Below are 17,217 nucleotides of genomic sequence, written 5' to 3'. Positions count from 1 at the left end.
TATCTAAATAAATTAAATATTTATTTATACGCAAGCTTGTTTTATTTGCAAAGTTTGTAGGGCAATTTGGACCTTTCAAAAGCATGCCAAACTAATTTACACAATGCCTCAATGCCTAATGATAAATTCATGGCATGCTCTGTGGTAATTAGATTATTAGCGCCGACTGGAATGACCTTTTCACAGAGGTTAGCTGGAGAAAACAACAAAAAGCTTACAAATTCAGTGCAAAGTGACTATTGCGTTTTAATACTTCCTGGCCAAGTCTTAATACGTGTACTTAATAGCTCAACAGAGTTTATTGGGGCGCTTGCCTACCTGTGAGCATGCCCAGTAGATTAAGCGACCTTGAAAAATTAGATTTTTAGCACAATTTAAACTTACAAACCTGACCGCCGAGAAATATGATTTTCAAAATAATTCTTAACAAAGTAAAAAATAGTAGAAATGTATCTTTTTTTTTAAATATGCATGACACTAGTTCCATTGCAGAGCTGAAAATGGTTGGTTAATCTCCATTGAAGTTTGTTAGTGAATAATACACTGAAACACCGCAAATGTGCAGCAACTGTTTGATAAATCCCGCCTCAGCGTGAAACCAATCCCCCCTTATAATATTTGATGTAACTGCAATGCGCCGGTACCTCAATCTCCCCATTTATATTCAATCTGACAAAAGAGAGCTTTAAAAATCTGTCCGTAATGAAGGGGCATGTTAACAGGTCCAGCAAGAGCACTCACTTATTGAACTTTTTGAATTGATTTCAGGCTACACTTTATACAGACTCATTTATAAAGAATGAAATACAATGCACCCCTACAGTGGACCAAGGTCTACAACTCAACCGAATGAGAGGCTTTTAATTCACTATGGGGAGCACTTACTGATGTTGTTGGTGTATTGGATCACCTGAGGTCAGGTACATTATTAAGGTGATCTCGTGCACAGTATTTTTTAAGAACAAAGCTACTTTACTTGTGCAGAAGCTGGACTGTGAATTTAAAAGACGCGGCAAAGGTGAAACGAAGACAGCGCTTGCACGGGGGGTCACACTTAAGATTTTATAGCAACCTGTTAAATGACTATAAACAGAAAGGCACTGAAACAAATAAGATCAGATCTGGCTATTAAAGTCTAGCAAGAAACAAACACTAAATGAACAAATGATTATATTTTGTTAAAGTTAATTTTAAAGATTAAAGATTACAACAACAAATATATTTATATCACTTTGCAGGATGTATACAACACTTGTATAACGCTGGTCCTGAAGAACTTGCTGTTTCAGTTGAACTCTACACAAATGTTTAAACAATATAAAACCAAAAGATATGTGAGATTAAAAAATAAAACAAACTGTGAAGTGGTCTATCCATAATAAAGACTCTAGAGTGGGGTCTTTCCAACTAGCATCCATCATTAACCTTAGCAACCAAACAAAACACCATAGCAACACACACCCAAACACTCAGAACACCTTTGCAACTTCGTATCAATATCATGGCAACCATCATAGCAACAGTGGGTTTTCTCACACTCTCAAACTTTGTTCATAGAACATAAAAATATGATTGGATATTCATTTTTGAACACCATACAGTGACTAAAATTGGGTGCATGGATGGGAGAGTGGCAAATCTCGCTGTATCCAGCTAAGCCCAGGCATTCTGTGCAGAAAAAACATCCCGGACACATAATCTTAGTCTTTTAATCAGTCCCATATCTCAAAGCTGTGCCGGTCCGGAGGCATCTGGAGGACAAATCTTCCTTCTCGATGAGTGACGAGTGGCAATACAAAGGACACAGAGCCCGATCATTAAAACAAGCATCTTAATTAAACTTCACTTACGAGGGCTAATTCAATTACCCCTGGAAGAGGCCGACAAATAATCCGCTCTGTCTGTGTTTGGCTGTACGGCAGATGAACAGCGCTAGGTTGCAATTACATGAGAAAATTCGATAAATGACAAATTAATTACGTAGAATTTCTTTCATGATAAGATTAATAAAGCAACATAACAGGAACAACATCCTAAGCGGTTTCACCGCTGACAGAAGGAATGCATTTACATTAATAATATGAAAAGCGTCTCCCAAATGCCTAAATGTAAATGTAGTTGTTTATCATATGTGTTGAGATTTTGTCCTTCTGATGGTAATAAAGAGACAGTATGGACAGAAACTGCCAGGCGGATTTTATTGCGCCATGACTTTAACATTGAGTGTATTTGCAATTGTATACTAAAGCAAAAGTGAGCATGGGATAGTTAGGGTCTATCCAACACCCAAAATGGCAATTAAATACACCGACACCAGAGACAGGAAGTGATGTTTCCAAAATAAAAGACTGGCCCCTACACATAGTATTAGTTAAAATTTTCCATAGAATGTACGTTAGCACTAATAACTCTCAAAACTGACTATCTTACTGTAATCGGACTAAAGAACTGAAAGTACATTTTATTCTTTGATACCAGAGTCCCATTCTACACAGCCATTGTGTTGAGAATAATAAAACGTCTCTTTTGATATGGATGATTGTAAGAGGCTTACAATATGACGGCAATAACAGTTTTCAAAACAGTTCTCATTAAAAGTAGATGGATTTCTGCAAGTGTTCTGTAATGAAATAAACCGCTAAGTAGGACCCTTTAGAACCAACACATTACGATTTAAAAGTGTCTGCTTCAACACTAATACATTTTACCAGTTGTCAGAAGAGCAACATAAATCCAAAGTGATTTGGTTAGAGTTTTTTCATCGCTTTCATACTCCTCGTGATGATGATGAAGAATTCCTAATGGTGGTTTTCAATAGCGTCGATAAATCACCAGATGCATCGCATGGTTAACAGCTGTTCATCTAAGTGATATGTATTAGGTTGATCTGATCCACTAGGACACAATCGTATGAAGGTAGAATAGTAGCAAAACTCGAGAGCACGTAGATGTGAATTTGAGAACTTGTACAATAAATATTTGCACTTGTATGCTACAATTTACACTCACAGCTTCGATGTGAAAACCTGTAAATAAAAATCTGAAGTTGAACGTTGAGATTTGCACTCGCAGACAATAGTCACAAACCTGTATTCTGAATTTGAAGCTGCAGACAAGTAGTCACAACTGTGTACAATGACAGACACAGCTATACAATGACAGACACAAACTTGAAATACATATTTGCATTTCTTCTTACATTCACATTCGCAGTACAACCTCAAATAGGCACCTGCAACTTCTCAAGTCTGTCACTGCAAGTTCCAATTTCTGGCTTCGACTTTTGCTACTCTTATCGCGATCAGTTGCAAAACTGATTTGTGCACTTGCAACTCAGTAGCAGCGAGGGGCGGGAGAGGCGGGGGTGGGTGGCTGCAATGGAGTCGTTTTATTGGTTGGCACCTAGCCAATGAAATCGTGCTTCTTTTCCACGCGATGGCGTCACGACACCCGCAGCCTCGCATTCCCGACACTTTGGTTGTCATCGCGATGGCGGGATATAACAATCCGAGGGTAATTTTTTGTTTTTATACAATATTTGGTATTCAAATTATTACATACATCACATATAACATACCGTGTAAAAACAGTTGACATTGTGTGAGATGTCTTTGTTATGACAACTTGACATAAACCAAGTGCCTATTTGAGGTTGTACTGCGAATGTGAATGTAAGAAGAAATGCAAATATGTATTTCAAGTTTGTGTCTGTCATTGTAAAACTGTGTCTGTCATTGTACACATTTGTGACTACTTGTCTGCAGCTTCAAATTCAGAATACAGGTTTGTGACTATTGTCTGCGAGTGCAAATCTCAGCGTTCAACTTCAGATTTTTAATTTACAGGTTTTCACATCGAAGCTGTGAGTGTAAATTGTAGCATACAAGTGCAAATATTTATTGTTCAAATTCACATCTAAGTGCTCTCGAGTTTTGCTACTATTCTACCTTCATACAATCGCAGCTGAATAATATTTGTGCTGAGGAAGTGACTGCCGAGAGTCGGCCAAACAGATTTATTACACTTGTGTGGCTTTGTGGATCGTTTTTAAAATATAAAAATTCATTTTAATTTTATTTGTCATATTTATTGTATTAGTTTAAAATAAAGACAACAAAACAACATTTGGCGGCATGCTTTTTTATCGTGTTTAATGAAATAATTTTATATATAACATTCGTGCAAGTATTTTAAAGCTTCAGCATTGGGGTGCTACCGTAAGCACCCGATGCTAAACCTTAGTATACAGTTTGTAATACACATCAGGCGATCAGTGAAAAAGAGATCTGTGGTCATGGCTGAGAGCTACAAACATAGATATTGGCATGGACGAGATAAACTTAAGCATAAAGGTTCTTAAAAATCAAATTGATTTGATAAAACAAACATAAATGTCATTTCTAAACTTTCCTCTGACAAAGCCTGCACTGGGGTGACACGTATCGCCTCATTTACAATCCAATTGACTTTTAGTCTGTTGAAATCCTGCCAATGTCAATCTACAGGACGTTTCGCAATGTAGCTAATGAGGAAGTGAAAGTAGCCTTTTTGTAACCAGCTGTATTTCGATCAATTACTTTCTCATTTTCCTTAAATAAAAAACACAACAGCGAAGTGACTATCAGGAAATGGACATGCTTTACATAAAATGGTGCATCTTCATCTTGTTGTCTCTAAGGTAGAAAAATTCTATTTCACTGCAGTGGATGTTGGTGCATTATCCCTTTTTTCCAATTAAGGGGAAATGTAAATCAGGCCACGCATTTGCATGCAATGGTAATATTGCCCCGCTTCCTGCCGGGACTGAGGAGGTACGAGGGAGGCTGGCAAAATACTGGGGGTGTTAATAAAGATCTGAGCATGAAAGTCCATTTATTGACGACAGCCAATATGGCTATGTGACCGGATTAAAATATATAAGACATCCGCTATGCAAATTACACTAAGGGTTTGATTTGGATCTGCTTCTAATGTTTAAATGATCAAGTATTCGTGTGAAGTATTCAAGTAAGGGATGCATAATTGAAAAAGCTAGGATACAGTTGCATCAGAAATTATTAAATAGCTACAGTAGGGAAATGAGACTCAAAGGATGGCCAGGTTCAGGATCATCTTAAAGGTAAGTCACGATAATGAGATCATTTCTTGAAATGATTGCGCTGCATAATGAGAACTTTATCTGGTTACCTGACAACATTTTTTCCAAAGTTATGTACAGCAACTGTGCTACAATTTGTTCAATTAAAGATTTGCCTTCAGATTCCACCAAAACAATATTATTTGAAGTAGGCTGTTTTATATTAACCTTACTGTATTTCAACAACTGTGTCATATCTGTATCTATTTTCATTTTTTTTTACTTTCATGTGTGAAATGTCTCGGTGGTTGTGTGATAAAACAATGGAAGTCAATGGGGGCCGTGTTGTTTGGTTACCAACGTTCTTCAAAATATATTAAGAAAATCGTACAGATGTGGCACGCAGGTAAAATAATTGATGACAAACCTTCATTTTTGAATGAACTATCTAAATCATGGGTTCTAAAAGTGGGGTCCGCAGATGTGTGTCCGGGGGTCCGCGAAATGATTTCTGCAGTGCGGAAAATGCAAACGGAACCGCATGATTTCTTGCAGCTTTTTCTTTTACTCCATCCACACTCTCGAAACAGGACAAAAACATTCGTTTCATTATTGACTTGGTTATAAATAATAAATAAGAAGCAAATCATATATCTGTCTTTTGTATTTAAATCGTCAGTGTCTTGTTGATATGCATTAAAAAGTGTCATTTCATGTCACATGCCCACCTCCTCTCTCTGTTCCCTCAAAAACAAGCGTGTATATCCACAGAGAAGAGTGAATCCGTATAGGCGATTTAACCACCTTTCAAATAGACCTAAGCTAATATGGCTAAAAGGCACTGAGACAGGATCAAGATTTTTATATTTTATATTTTAGGATGTGCCTATTGTAAAATGTATATTGTTAAAAAGACGTTTATATGCCATTTGTATATTAAGCCTGTTTCCGGCACTGAATAAAAAAATAAGATGAAAGGGTAATTACGACTTTTTGTCTCTCAGTTCTGACTTTGTTTCGCTGCAATTCACACTTCATAACACCCAATTTTCATCCAGCATTTCTGATAAAAATGTCCTTATTGCGCGATTATGTCACCCAAATCTGAACTAAAATACTGACTTGATTTTATTAAAACAAGAAGGAAAACTATAGTCAGATAGGTGTACACAGTATCTCAATTATTATCACTAGAACCCGCCAACATAAAATAATTTTATTAGCTATTATTATCATTTTATTATTATCACACAATTTTATCCATGAGTTAAATTTAACAGTAAAGTTCAGTTTATGCTTGTGCGTCAGACCTACGCAGAGCCGCATACCCCCCGCCGTAACCTGACGCGCACCTCTCCAAAAATGTAACAATGTGTCAACTCAATGCAAAACGCAAGCGCAGTGCGTTCAGGTAAAAAAACTCAGCAAAAGCTCCATGTTTACTCAAACGCATTTACGGATGAATTATGTCAAGCTGCAAAAAAAAGTGACCATTTACTTGCTGCTATAACTGCTAAATGCTTCTTAAGCGAGCTTCTTCGGCTCTTGTCTTGGTTACACAAACAACACGCGCGTGGGCACTGACGCCTAGTGGTCATTGCCTGTCGACGCGGACAACGATGCGGAAGTGTAACACGTACGCCGTAGGTCCGACGCACAAGTAAATCAGGCTTAAAAAATGATGCCAAATTTAAAAAAAAAATTAAAAAAGGACATTCAAGGAATTACAAGCCCATCATATTTAATTTTGAATTAATTTTCAAATAATTAATTGTCAATGTTTCGTGTCTTTATTCGATTAGCACAATGTCTGATAATAAATTTGTTTTAAAATCATAAATCCAGAAATACAAAAACGAAACACTGACATGATCGTGACATAGCAACACAATCTGTCAATCACTTCATTTACTGTCATCATATACTGTATGATGTACCTGTATCTTCTGCACAAGATGATATTTGGAAGAATGTGAGTAACCAAAACATTTATTGAGCTTTTTATTTTTAAAATAATTGAAAGTCAATGGGGGACCAGAAACAGTTTGATTTCCCATATTTTTCAGATTGAGGGAGAATAAATAATGACAGAAAATAAAGGAAGAACTTTCATTTGGGGTGAATCTTAAACATTAAAATAATGAAGATTATAAATTCGTGTTTAAAAGGGAAAGCTTTTAAGATAAATGACTTAAGGTGTAAATGATGACCCACTGTTTGCAAGTATGAGTGGTTTCAATGTGATTTAATGAGTGGTTTCAATGTGTTTCTGTTCTATAAAACAGGTCTGAATTGGTGAATAAGGGTGCAATAATGCAATAATAAGCAATGGCATTTAAGAGTACAAATTATAGTAAGCATAAACTTAATCAATGTTTAAGTAATGAGGGGATCCTCGGAAAAAAAATTGTCCCTGCCCCCAAAACGTTTGAGAACCCCTGATCTAAACTATATAAACTATTTGAACTTTACTGGGGTACATTATTTGAAAGAAAATATTTTTTGTTAAACTTTCACTTTTGGGACGACTATGCCTTTAAAGGGACAGGTTACCCAAATATGAAAATTGTGTCATCATTTACTCACCCTCAAGTTACCATAGTAGGAACATTACAATGCTATTGACAAATGTGTCCTAGAACTGTTTGCTTTCCTACATTCTTCAAAATATCTTCTTTTGTGTTCAACAGTACTACGGTAGTCAATTGTGACCAAGAACTGTTTGGTCAAAAGCATTCTTTCAAATCTCTCTCTCTGTGTTCATCAGAACGAAGACATTTATACAGATTCGGAACAATTTGAAGATTAGTAAATGATGACGGAATTTTTCGATATAAGGACCACCAATGGGAACGGCATTTTACTTTATTGTTGAAATGTACGAAGTCCACTGATCAAGCCTCGCACAGAACAGATCATGTAGTGACATTTTTAATCTAGTGACAGAAAAACATCAATAACAGAGCAATAAGGACATTTCCTCCCTCACAAAGCATTTTTTTTGCAATCACATATCTTGTCCAACTGACAAAATAATAAAAGCTTTCATCCAGCACAGAAGTACATGTGACTGGATTAGCATAAATGCTTCACATTTCCAGTACGCTTCTCGCCATATATGGACATCTCATGCAGGTTACAGATGCTCTGAATCAGAAGCACTCGATGTGACAGCACACTTCAACTATACGATTGGTTTCCCTCCCTCCCCTCGTACAGTCAGCGAGAATGGCGAACGAGGAGTTAGCCATTCAATTCCTGCGTGACTCACAAGAGACATTTGGCAAAAAGCATGCAATTTTGATACTTCCAAGAAAACACGGACAAAGGTGTACTTTATGAAATGTCTTCAAGTGCCCTTCACTTAAAGGCATTTTGGGCTTGCTTGCCTGCTTTTCACGAACACCCATTTTGCTTCGGCGTAAAGGGCGACAAGCTATTAGAGTCAAAGCAAGAGACAAGAGTGGAGCTCAGACCCTCAACACAAGCGGGGATTTGGGGGCTATGTATTTTCATATTTAAAGACTGTGATGCACACGAGGGCTGCTATTTAAAAGGACGTCTCTGAGAGCCGTTGTCAGAGAGGGTCAAGAAATAATGTTTTTGGGGAAAACGAGACACAGTTTATAGTGAGTAGTTAAAATGTATTATTGTTAAAGTTCATACACTGAATAATTAAAAGGTTTTGTTTGATGAGGGAAGTAATTTTGACTAAGTGTTAAACAGTGTCACCACAAAACAGGACGATCTTTCTGTTGTTCACAAACAATGCCTGTATATTCCAACAGAAACATTACAATAGTGCAAGCTTTATAGTCCTATGCCGAGTCATCAGTTAATTCTTCTAACAATTTCTGCCTGCGTACTTACAAATATATGGGTACCTTCATTTGCCTCTAATTTCCCCCATTAGTTTACTTGGTGTTTTAAAGCAGAGTTACTATAGTTGAATGAAACCTAAATTACTATACTGAAGTCAAATAAAATGTATGGCTATATATTATTTGAAGTTTAAAATAAACAAACAATAAATGTAGAAATGTTGCCTCAGCAATTAGCAAGTTGAGGCAGTGAAATTATTCAATGGAAATAAACTAGAAACTAAACCAAAGCTAGCACTGTAATAAAAATAAATTAAACATAGCAGTATTTCAACTAAATGGAAATTGATAAAAGCAAAATGCACCGTAAAAAATATGTAAACATAGGCTACTGTATAGTGTAATAATATAAAGAAATATTCTGCATTCAAATTATTATTATTACATTATAAAAAACTGTAATAACCGTTCTGAACTACAGAAATGATTGTGAAATTATGTTATAATGTACACTATGAGAGAAAATGGTTTAAAACACCTTTTTTTGTTGCTGGGGCTTTTTTAGCTTTACAGGTATACAGAAAATAATAAAAAAAATTGGTACATTATTGATTTGCAACAACTCGAGGGAGATGATGACAGATTTGTTATTTTCAGAACTGTCCCTTTAAATGTACACATAAGTGTAATTTGCAGGTTGGACAGGTGGGACATGTCCCCACCTTTGTTTTGAAAAAGCTTGCGAAAGGTGTGTATAGTTCTTGGGCCATTAACAGATAAAATGCATGATGCGTTTCTTTCTACTACTTTTCAAAGTGCTCGCTTGTCTGCCCTTGCTCGCACTTGCTGTGAAAACAAGTTTTTTTCCAGACGTATCTATACCACTCTATATTTGAATCCCCTTGCCGTGCATCTCCATTTAAAATAACTTAAGCGCAACATGGTGCGAACAGCCCTTCAAAGAAAAAAGGATCTCCAAATCGTCGAAGACGTATAACACTAAACGTAGTATGTGTGGCCCTATTTCTACATGAGACATTAAGTGTTGCTTGTGAGCATGAATCAAACTAATTGTTTTTTTTACATGTGTGTATCCATGCATAGGTTGGGGGGGGTAGAATCGTGTCAGGCAAAATAGATCTGGCCCCAATATTACCCCCCTAAGAATGTGTTGTAATATGTAGTGTATGGACTTAGAATATTAGCATGTTTATGTAAATATGATGAAATTATACATTAAAAAACATATAGTGTTGCTTGTGAGCGTGCATTAAACTAATTGTTTTAGACTACATGTGCACCCATTCAAAAGTTTAGGGTGTGGGTAAAATCAGACAACAGATCCTGTCCCGATATTACCCCCTTGAAATAATATCAGTCATGTGTAACATGTACTGCTCCTGAATGACTTGATTCATGTTATATAGGCCTAATCTTAAAAGTTGAACACATTTTACACACTAAAACCCATAAAAAGTATGAAATGACACGTATTTGTGTCCAGAAAACCTTAAAGTTATATTTGTTGAAGACAGGGAGCTGCGACCCCAGAACCGCGGTCGGTATGAAATGCGTGAATCATGCGCCCTGTAACTGTGCTGGTGTCCGGCTGCGCATCTGCGGAAGCACAAAGTTACGCCACTGTGTACACCTAATATTTAACTAATACACACATATTAGTAAAAGGTATCAGTAAGGGTATAAAAAGGAACATTGAGTGTACCCCAGCGACAGAAAAGGTACAATAAATTCTTACAGTCTATTTATAGCATCATAGTTTGAGCATTGCATTAAGTTTTGCACTGACAAGCACCATGCACATTTTCATAGAAAATGTTAAAACCTAAAGGATTTGAAACGTTCATTTAAATATTGTTGATATGTCTACACGCACCCTTAGCTGACATTCACATTTGCATAATTTGCTGTTTTTTACATAATTGCATACACCTTGACAAAATCATATCGACTAAGCTACAGAGAGGATATCTTAAATACTAAAGATGCGAGATATGCTTCAGAGAAAGAAATCATTGCAAAAAGGCACGCATTTCAGGAGAGCACCGAGACAAACAATGCTACTCTTGTTCCGGGTGTGTCCAAGTGAGGCTATTTGGATGAAGAAGAAGAAAAATCACTTGGCTCGATTTTGCGAAAGTCACAGAGTCCACTCGCAGAGAGCGCACACAGGTAATTCAAAGTCATTATGAAAAGTGTTCTCTCAAATGAATTGTCTGACAATGATCACAGTCTCCTCTCATCCCCGCTGAAGTGGACGTTTGCGCTAAACACTAATAATGACAGAACAGTTCTTAACTCAATGAAGGGACGCACACACACAGACGAGTTCGCCCTAAATGATAGTGTGGCAAATTGCATGCTATTCTGAACTGGAGAACAATATATCAAGGACGCCAACCCTCTGCCCACCTTATGCCCAGGAACCAGACGCATTAAAAGTCTAATGATTGCCTTCTTTCACTCGGAGGCATTACATTAGAATTCTGCCCAAAGTTTTTGACTTTCGACTGACCTTTGAATCCATTTTCAGAACTTGCAATAGCACAGATACCCACTTCATCCGAAAAGAACGTACTGTACGTGTTTTGTTGACACTCCTGTGTAATCACTCCTACAGCCGTGCGTGAGTTAGTCGTCAAACAAGTCGCCCGTTTCGAGCTCTCAGTCAGCATGGGTACCGTTGAGGAGATGTGAGAGCTATTAACTTTGAGTTCGGGTGCCGCAAATATAAGCCTATGCCTACTCAGGGCCCTGTGAGGGTCCATTCAGCGTAAAGCCTCAGGCTACTTGTATCACTGCTGGATTACTAGCGTCTGTGAACCTGTAAAAAGAAAGAATGTGGGCGTACCCGCTCCTACATCCAAACCCTTTTGCACCCCGGAGTCCCACCTGCCATATACAATAAAGATAGATCTACACTGAGCCTATTGAGAGAGGAACAATTAACAATGGAAAGTTGAGCAGACTTTACTTAGTTTAAGATTAAGATACTAGTGAAATCTAAATGTGTCCTCTGTTAATATAACAATTGCCAAATTTCCCTGATGCGTCCTGGCCATGTATCATAAAAAAACATGTTACAATTAACATTTATTTCTCTTAGGACGTTATCATTGAAGTTTCATTCTTACATTGAAATGTAATGGTTCCTTTCCTGAAATAAAACCTGACATAATAAACCTTGATGGCGTATACGCCGCAGAAATAGAAATCCGGGCCAGGACACGTCTGGGAAAAGTGGCACGTATAACAAAAATATTTAAGTGGTTTGTCTGTCCACACTGAATGCGAAAAAGGAGAAAAAAATATATGATATTGATATCGAGCGCCTGTAGTGAAGACTGTTTATACCCTCAAGTTAGCTTTGAAGTTCTAGCCATTGTATTTAGGATTTCAAAATAACAAATAATGTGGTATTTTGTTTAATTGATCTTTATGGACGAAACGTGTAAGTATTAAAAACCTCTTTTAATAAAAGAGATTCCAAAAGTCTATGGGAACATCCATACGTTTTCGGTCGAAGGAACCAGTGCTGCGCTTACTTCCGGGTTGGCCTACAAAAATACGTCAATCCCTGCACCAGTGTGTAGAAACCATATCTAAAATAGAAACCAGTGACACTCCTCGCATTTGGCTGTCACGGCTGGTTAGGACAAAATCTCTGATTAAGAAGGAAAAGATACCTTTTATCCGTTAAGTAATCTAGAATTCTGCACATGAAAGAAATCCCACTTGTTTGCAATTCTAAATTGAAGTATCTAGTTACTTTCCCTATTAAATCCAACATAAAATGCCAATTGTGACCCATTTAACTTCTGTAACGTGACTTATTTCCCCATGAAACAGGATACTGAATGAGACAAAAAAGCTTTGAGACTTGATTTCGGGAATTGATGTGATGAAAAGTGGCCATCCCGGAGCTTGCAGTCAATTGTACTACGCCCATCGAGAAACAGTATATTAGGCTTAAACCGTCGTATGAAGAAACTAATTTCAGGGCCGGAGCACAAGAAAAGTCATATACAGGTTTTTAACTACATGGGGTGAATGAATGATGACACAATTTGATGTTAACAACAATAACCCATAAAGTTCCTTCGAAATGGCCTGTAAATTCCATATAATTAGTCTTGTGGGAATCCTGGCCAGAAATATAGAACCTTTCTAACTGTGTTATCACACACTACAGTGTGTGCAATTTACTGGCCGCACATCATGTACAGTAAGACGCAAATGTAACCGAATACAAAATCAAACTCCATCAGCCTCCCTTCCAGGTCCGATGCAAAATGTAGGACTCATTAGATATGTCTCACAACCGCAGACTATATGGACACACGTGTCCTATAGACATGTTCTAACACGCAAAGGCAAATTCTGTGAAATCAGCACTTTTACAGAGTGAGTACAGGATTCATTTTATATTCATAGAAAACAAGATGAACTCTCAGTGCTCTTCACACACGGTCCAACACTGACCGCACGTGCCGCTGATTCAGTGCTTTCTCATCGTATGATTACTTCACAGACAACCAAACCTCAATCTCCGCTTGATCATAAAATCTATTTAGACCGCTGCCTGCCTCAATGCCAGAGAAGACTCAAACACACAGGCTGCTTTCAAACCTCATTCCTTACAAGTAAAACAACATTTTTAGTAGGAAAGCTGAGTCCCCAGAATTTCAGCAAACCCATCGCTGCACATTTTATAAATGCAGTTTTATTTGCCTGACATCTTTCACAGAGGGTTAGGGCAAAGCGGTTGTCTTTTAGATAGTTCTTAAACTAAGCAAAGACTGCTGTGATGTTACATTCTTCTGTCTGCAAGATGTTATAGTCAGCATAATGTAAATTTCAGGGCAGGAAGTATAATGCTAATTGGAGTCTCCAAGTCAACTGGAACAAGTACCAGGGGATGTGTCTTTAAAAGTGCTTTTCTTCCTAAACCCAGGCTTACCATAATTGTAAAAAAATACTTTTTTATTTACCCAAGGAAATGTGACTGGTACATGCTCGGGTTCATGCTTCACAATGCTACTATTGTTTTTGGTCGGATCTGTGTTTCAATACTCTTGCTAGTGTTCTTGCTAGGTGCTACATTTAAATTTCTATAATGCATTTACACCCCTTCAAGATCAACACTACATCCGAACCTCATGCATTGCTCACAAATGTAATTTGTTCGTTTTAACGCATCTACAGTTGATTTTTGTTCTGAATCTAGCGCATGGAGAGTGTTATGAAGAGAAAATCAGGCTGCAGCTGAAGTGAATGGCGTGATAGAGATCCCCCAAAGTGAACTGATGCATTCTCACGGCTTGCTTCCTCTCCTAACAGCCCAGGCGAGGAAGTATCACTGCTCGACTAAATATAACAGTGCTGTTGGTATCTCCGATGCACAATTGGTCGTCTACGAGAGTGCCGGGGAGATGCTGCAACAGAATCAGCAGTGCATCACAGATCATGTGACTGGAAATGCCCCATATAGAGAATAGACACGAGTCACAAAAGAGCTATTGCAGCATAGACAAATCTCTCAAAAACAGCACATCATTAAATTGACATTTTTTTACTTCCTCAAAAATGTCCTTGGTCTTATAATAAATGATTAATCCGTGCACATTTTTAAAAAAGAAGGAATTTTTGTTCTTATTTTCTTCAATTAAATTGGAAATACTTTTCAGCCTTTCAAAAGACCTGTTTTGTCTTCTGTCTCATTGACAAAGTGTTAAATGCTGACCCATTTGTGAGTTGTTTTAAATAAAAGCCTCTGCTAAATGAATTCCTGTCAATGTAAACGCTCAATTGAATTACATTTAGTCAACTATATTTGTATACTTTTTAAATAAAATGTAGTGTAGGGTTTGTTTGTTATAAATCAAGTGTTTTGGGTGGTTTCCAGGGTGTTGCTAAGTGGTTAGCTATGGTGTTCAGGCTGGTTGCCAGGGCATTGCGAGGTGATTGGCTTGAAGTTCTGAGTGGTTACTATCTCTACTTCAAAAAATTAGCAATAGTTAATAATATTCTTCATAATATCTTCTTTTGTGCTCAACAGAACATCATTTTATACTTATTTTGGAAGAACTTGAGATTGAGTAAACGATGACAGGCTCATTTTTGGGTCAACTATCCTTTAGATGTTCACTTTTGATTAAAAATATGTTACATTTTGCAAGTAAAATGCATAGCTAATGCATTTAAATTTCAGATTGAGAAAATATGGAAAAATTTAAACCGTGCTGGGGTGTTTGTATAAGTATGTGCATGTGTGTTCAGGCTTGTGTGTGTCTGGGTGTATTTAGTGCATCGATTCAAATCTGCATTTTCCAAGCCCTGGCGCCGCACAGCCGCTGACAGCTGGAATCTCTCAGGATCTGTTTTTGTTGTGTGATAAAAAGAGCATCTTTTTGTCATGGCTTAATAGCTCTCTCCTTTCATACTTCTTTAAGGAATAGATGATCATAATCAGCATTTCTGCCAACGTGCAGTTGACAGAGGCATCCATCTGTAGTGAAGCGTAGACTAAGCATCTTCCCTCGATTCATTCAGAAGAGAGAGAGAGCACAAGAAAGAGGGAGAGCGACATGTTGAATACGCAGCTATGTAATTATTCTCATTATGTCAAATCTCCATGCCAGAACAATAACTCTGTTTTCAAAAGACCCCAAATGTCCATCCATAGCTCAACACATCAAGCATGAAGAGGAGATGAGCAGAGATGAGATGAAGAGAATCAGGGAGAGACTGGGAAAGCAGAGGAGAGACGAGGACAAGAGAGTTAAGAAACAAGATGATGATGAGATGAGAAGCAGAGAAGATGAGGAGAGGAAAATGGGCAAAGAAGAAATTCGAAGTAGGGAAAAGATGAGAGGGGGAAAAGGGAGAGGAGAAGAAAATGAACAATTGGAGAGATGCTGATGAGAGGAGAAACTGGAAAAGGAGTAGAGAGGAGATGAGAAGGAACAGAAAAAAGAGATAAGGAGCAGAGATGATGAGAAATGGAAAGAACAGAGATAAGAAATAGAGATGAGATGAGGAGACACAAAGAAGAGAGATAAGGAGTAAAGATGAGATGAGGAGAAACAAAGAAGAGAGATAAGGAGTAGAGATGAGATGAGGAGAACTGAAAAAGGAGAAATGGGGGTGATGAGAAGATGAGGAGAAAATGGAAGAGAAGAGACTCTCACCCTATTATTGTCAAAAGGCTGATAGGTAGAATAGTATCATTTTCAGCTGTATACCACACAGACAGAAAATAATGAAATCAAAGACAAGCTGGACTCAAGCCTGCATTGCCCAGGCAATGACCTCTAGGCCAAACAAAGGGTAAGCTTTAACAACTATCCTCAGACTACATCAATCAGAACGGCACTTAGATTTCACAGACAAAATGACTGCGACACACCAGCGCAAGCGTGTTAGTGGGTGCATATTTGTTTTCGTCAAATGAGGGCAGATTGCAGCGTTTAAGACTCCCCTGTTTGTTCTCAGGCATAATCGGCTCCTGTCTAAACAGGATCTGCCCATTGATCTTCTCATCCAGCAGAAACATTGAATCCTCGAGATCCAATCAGACGTCAACATGATGGAGTGCTGTGCCTCCCAGGCAGATGAGAACTCACAGCGGCTTGTAAAACTGTAAAGCAAAACCTATTCGTACCGGTACATTTCTTTGGGCTTCCAGGACGCTTGCCGTGCATTCCCAACTTGCACACAAAGTTTTCCTCCCAGAACTCGGCGAACCAAACGTTCCGGCGGTTGTTGGACAAGGAGCGGCTTTTGAAGTATCGGTCAAATGCTAAAAAAAAGAGTAAACAAAGTATTAGGAAAAAATTAAAAAAATATTAGCTATGCATAACTCTTACCTTACCTTCTATGGATGCTCTTTTCGGAAGTATGGTTATAGCCCCCTCCGCCACACTTTCCTGCTGAACGACCGGAGATATTTTGGATCCCCAGCTGTCTGATCCTACCCACAGGAAGTGACCCGTTTGGTTGTTACGCTTCGCAGCATCCAAGACACGTCTGAAAGAGCATCAATGCATGGGTTCACATAAAAGATTGTGATGTACTTTACCAGTGATTCGTTCCGGGTTTCTGAGGTCATCAACGTCCTCTTTTAGGAACACTTACAATGATAAAATTGCTCTTAGGTCATCAGTGTAATAGGTGTGATTCCAAAGGACATCATGTAATAGGCTTAGAAGGTCATTGGCTCTTGGGAATATGGGAAAGTGGAGGTGTAATGCGCCACATGTGCAAGAAATGTCTTGAAAACTGTATGAAACGCTGGATTAT

General features: G+C 37.9%; 1 protein-coding gene across 1 annotated transcript in view; it reads right to left on the bottom strand.

Annotated features, from left to right (window-relative positions):
• The window catches only part of grm8b (glutamate receptor, metabotropic 8b), a 111,758-nt gene that overhangs the window by 18,683 nt on the left and 75,858 nt on the right, over positions 1-17,217 (bottom strand). Inside the window, exons 5-6 of the mRNA XM_079450890.1 lie at positions 16,790-16,944; positions 16,580-16,717 (exon numbers count right to left, since the gene is read on the bottom strand). Coding sequence (XP_079307016.1) covers positions 16,580-16,717; positions 16,790-16,944 — 293 coding nt within the window. The remainder of the gene's footprint in view (positions 1-16,579; positions 16,718-16,789; positions 16,945-17,217) is intronic.

The sequence above is a fragment of the Barbatula barbatula genome (assembly GCF_947034865.1).
Source record: "Barbatula barbatula genome assembly, chromosome: 25".
Classification (NCBI taxonomy): Eukaryota; Metazoa; Chordata; class Actinopteri; order Cypriniformes; family Nemacheilidae; genus Barbatula; species Barbatula barbatula.
Note: the sequence above shows the minus strand (reverse complement) of the source record. Positions and strands in the feature narration are given on the sequence as shown.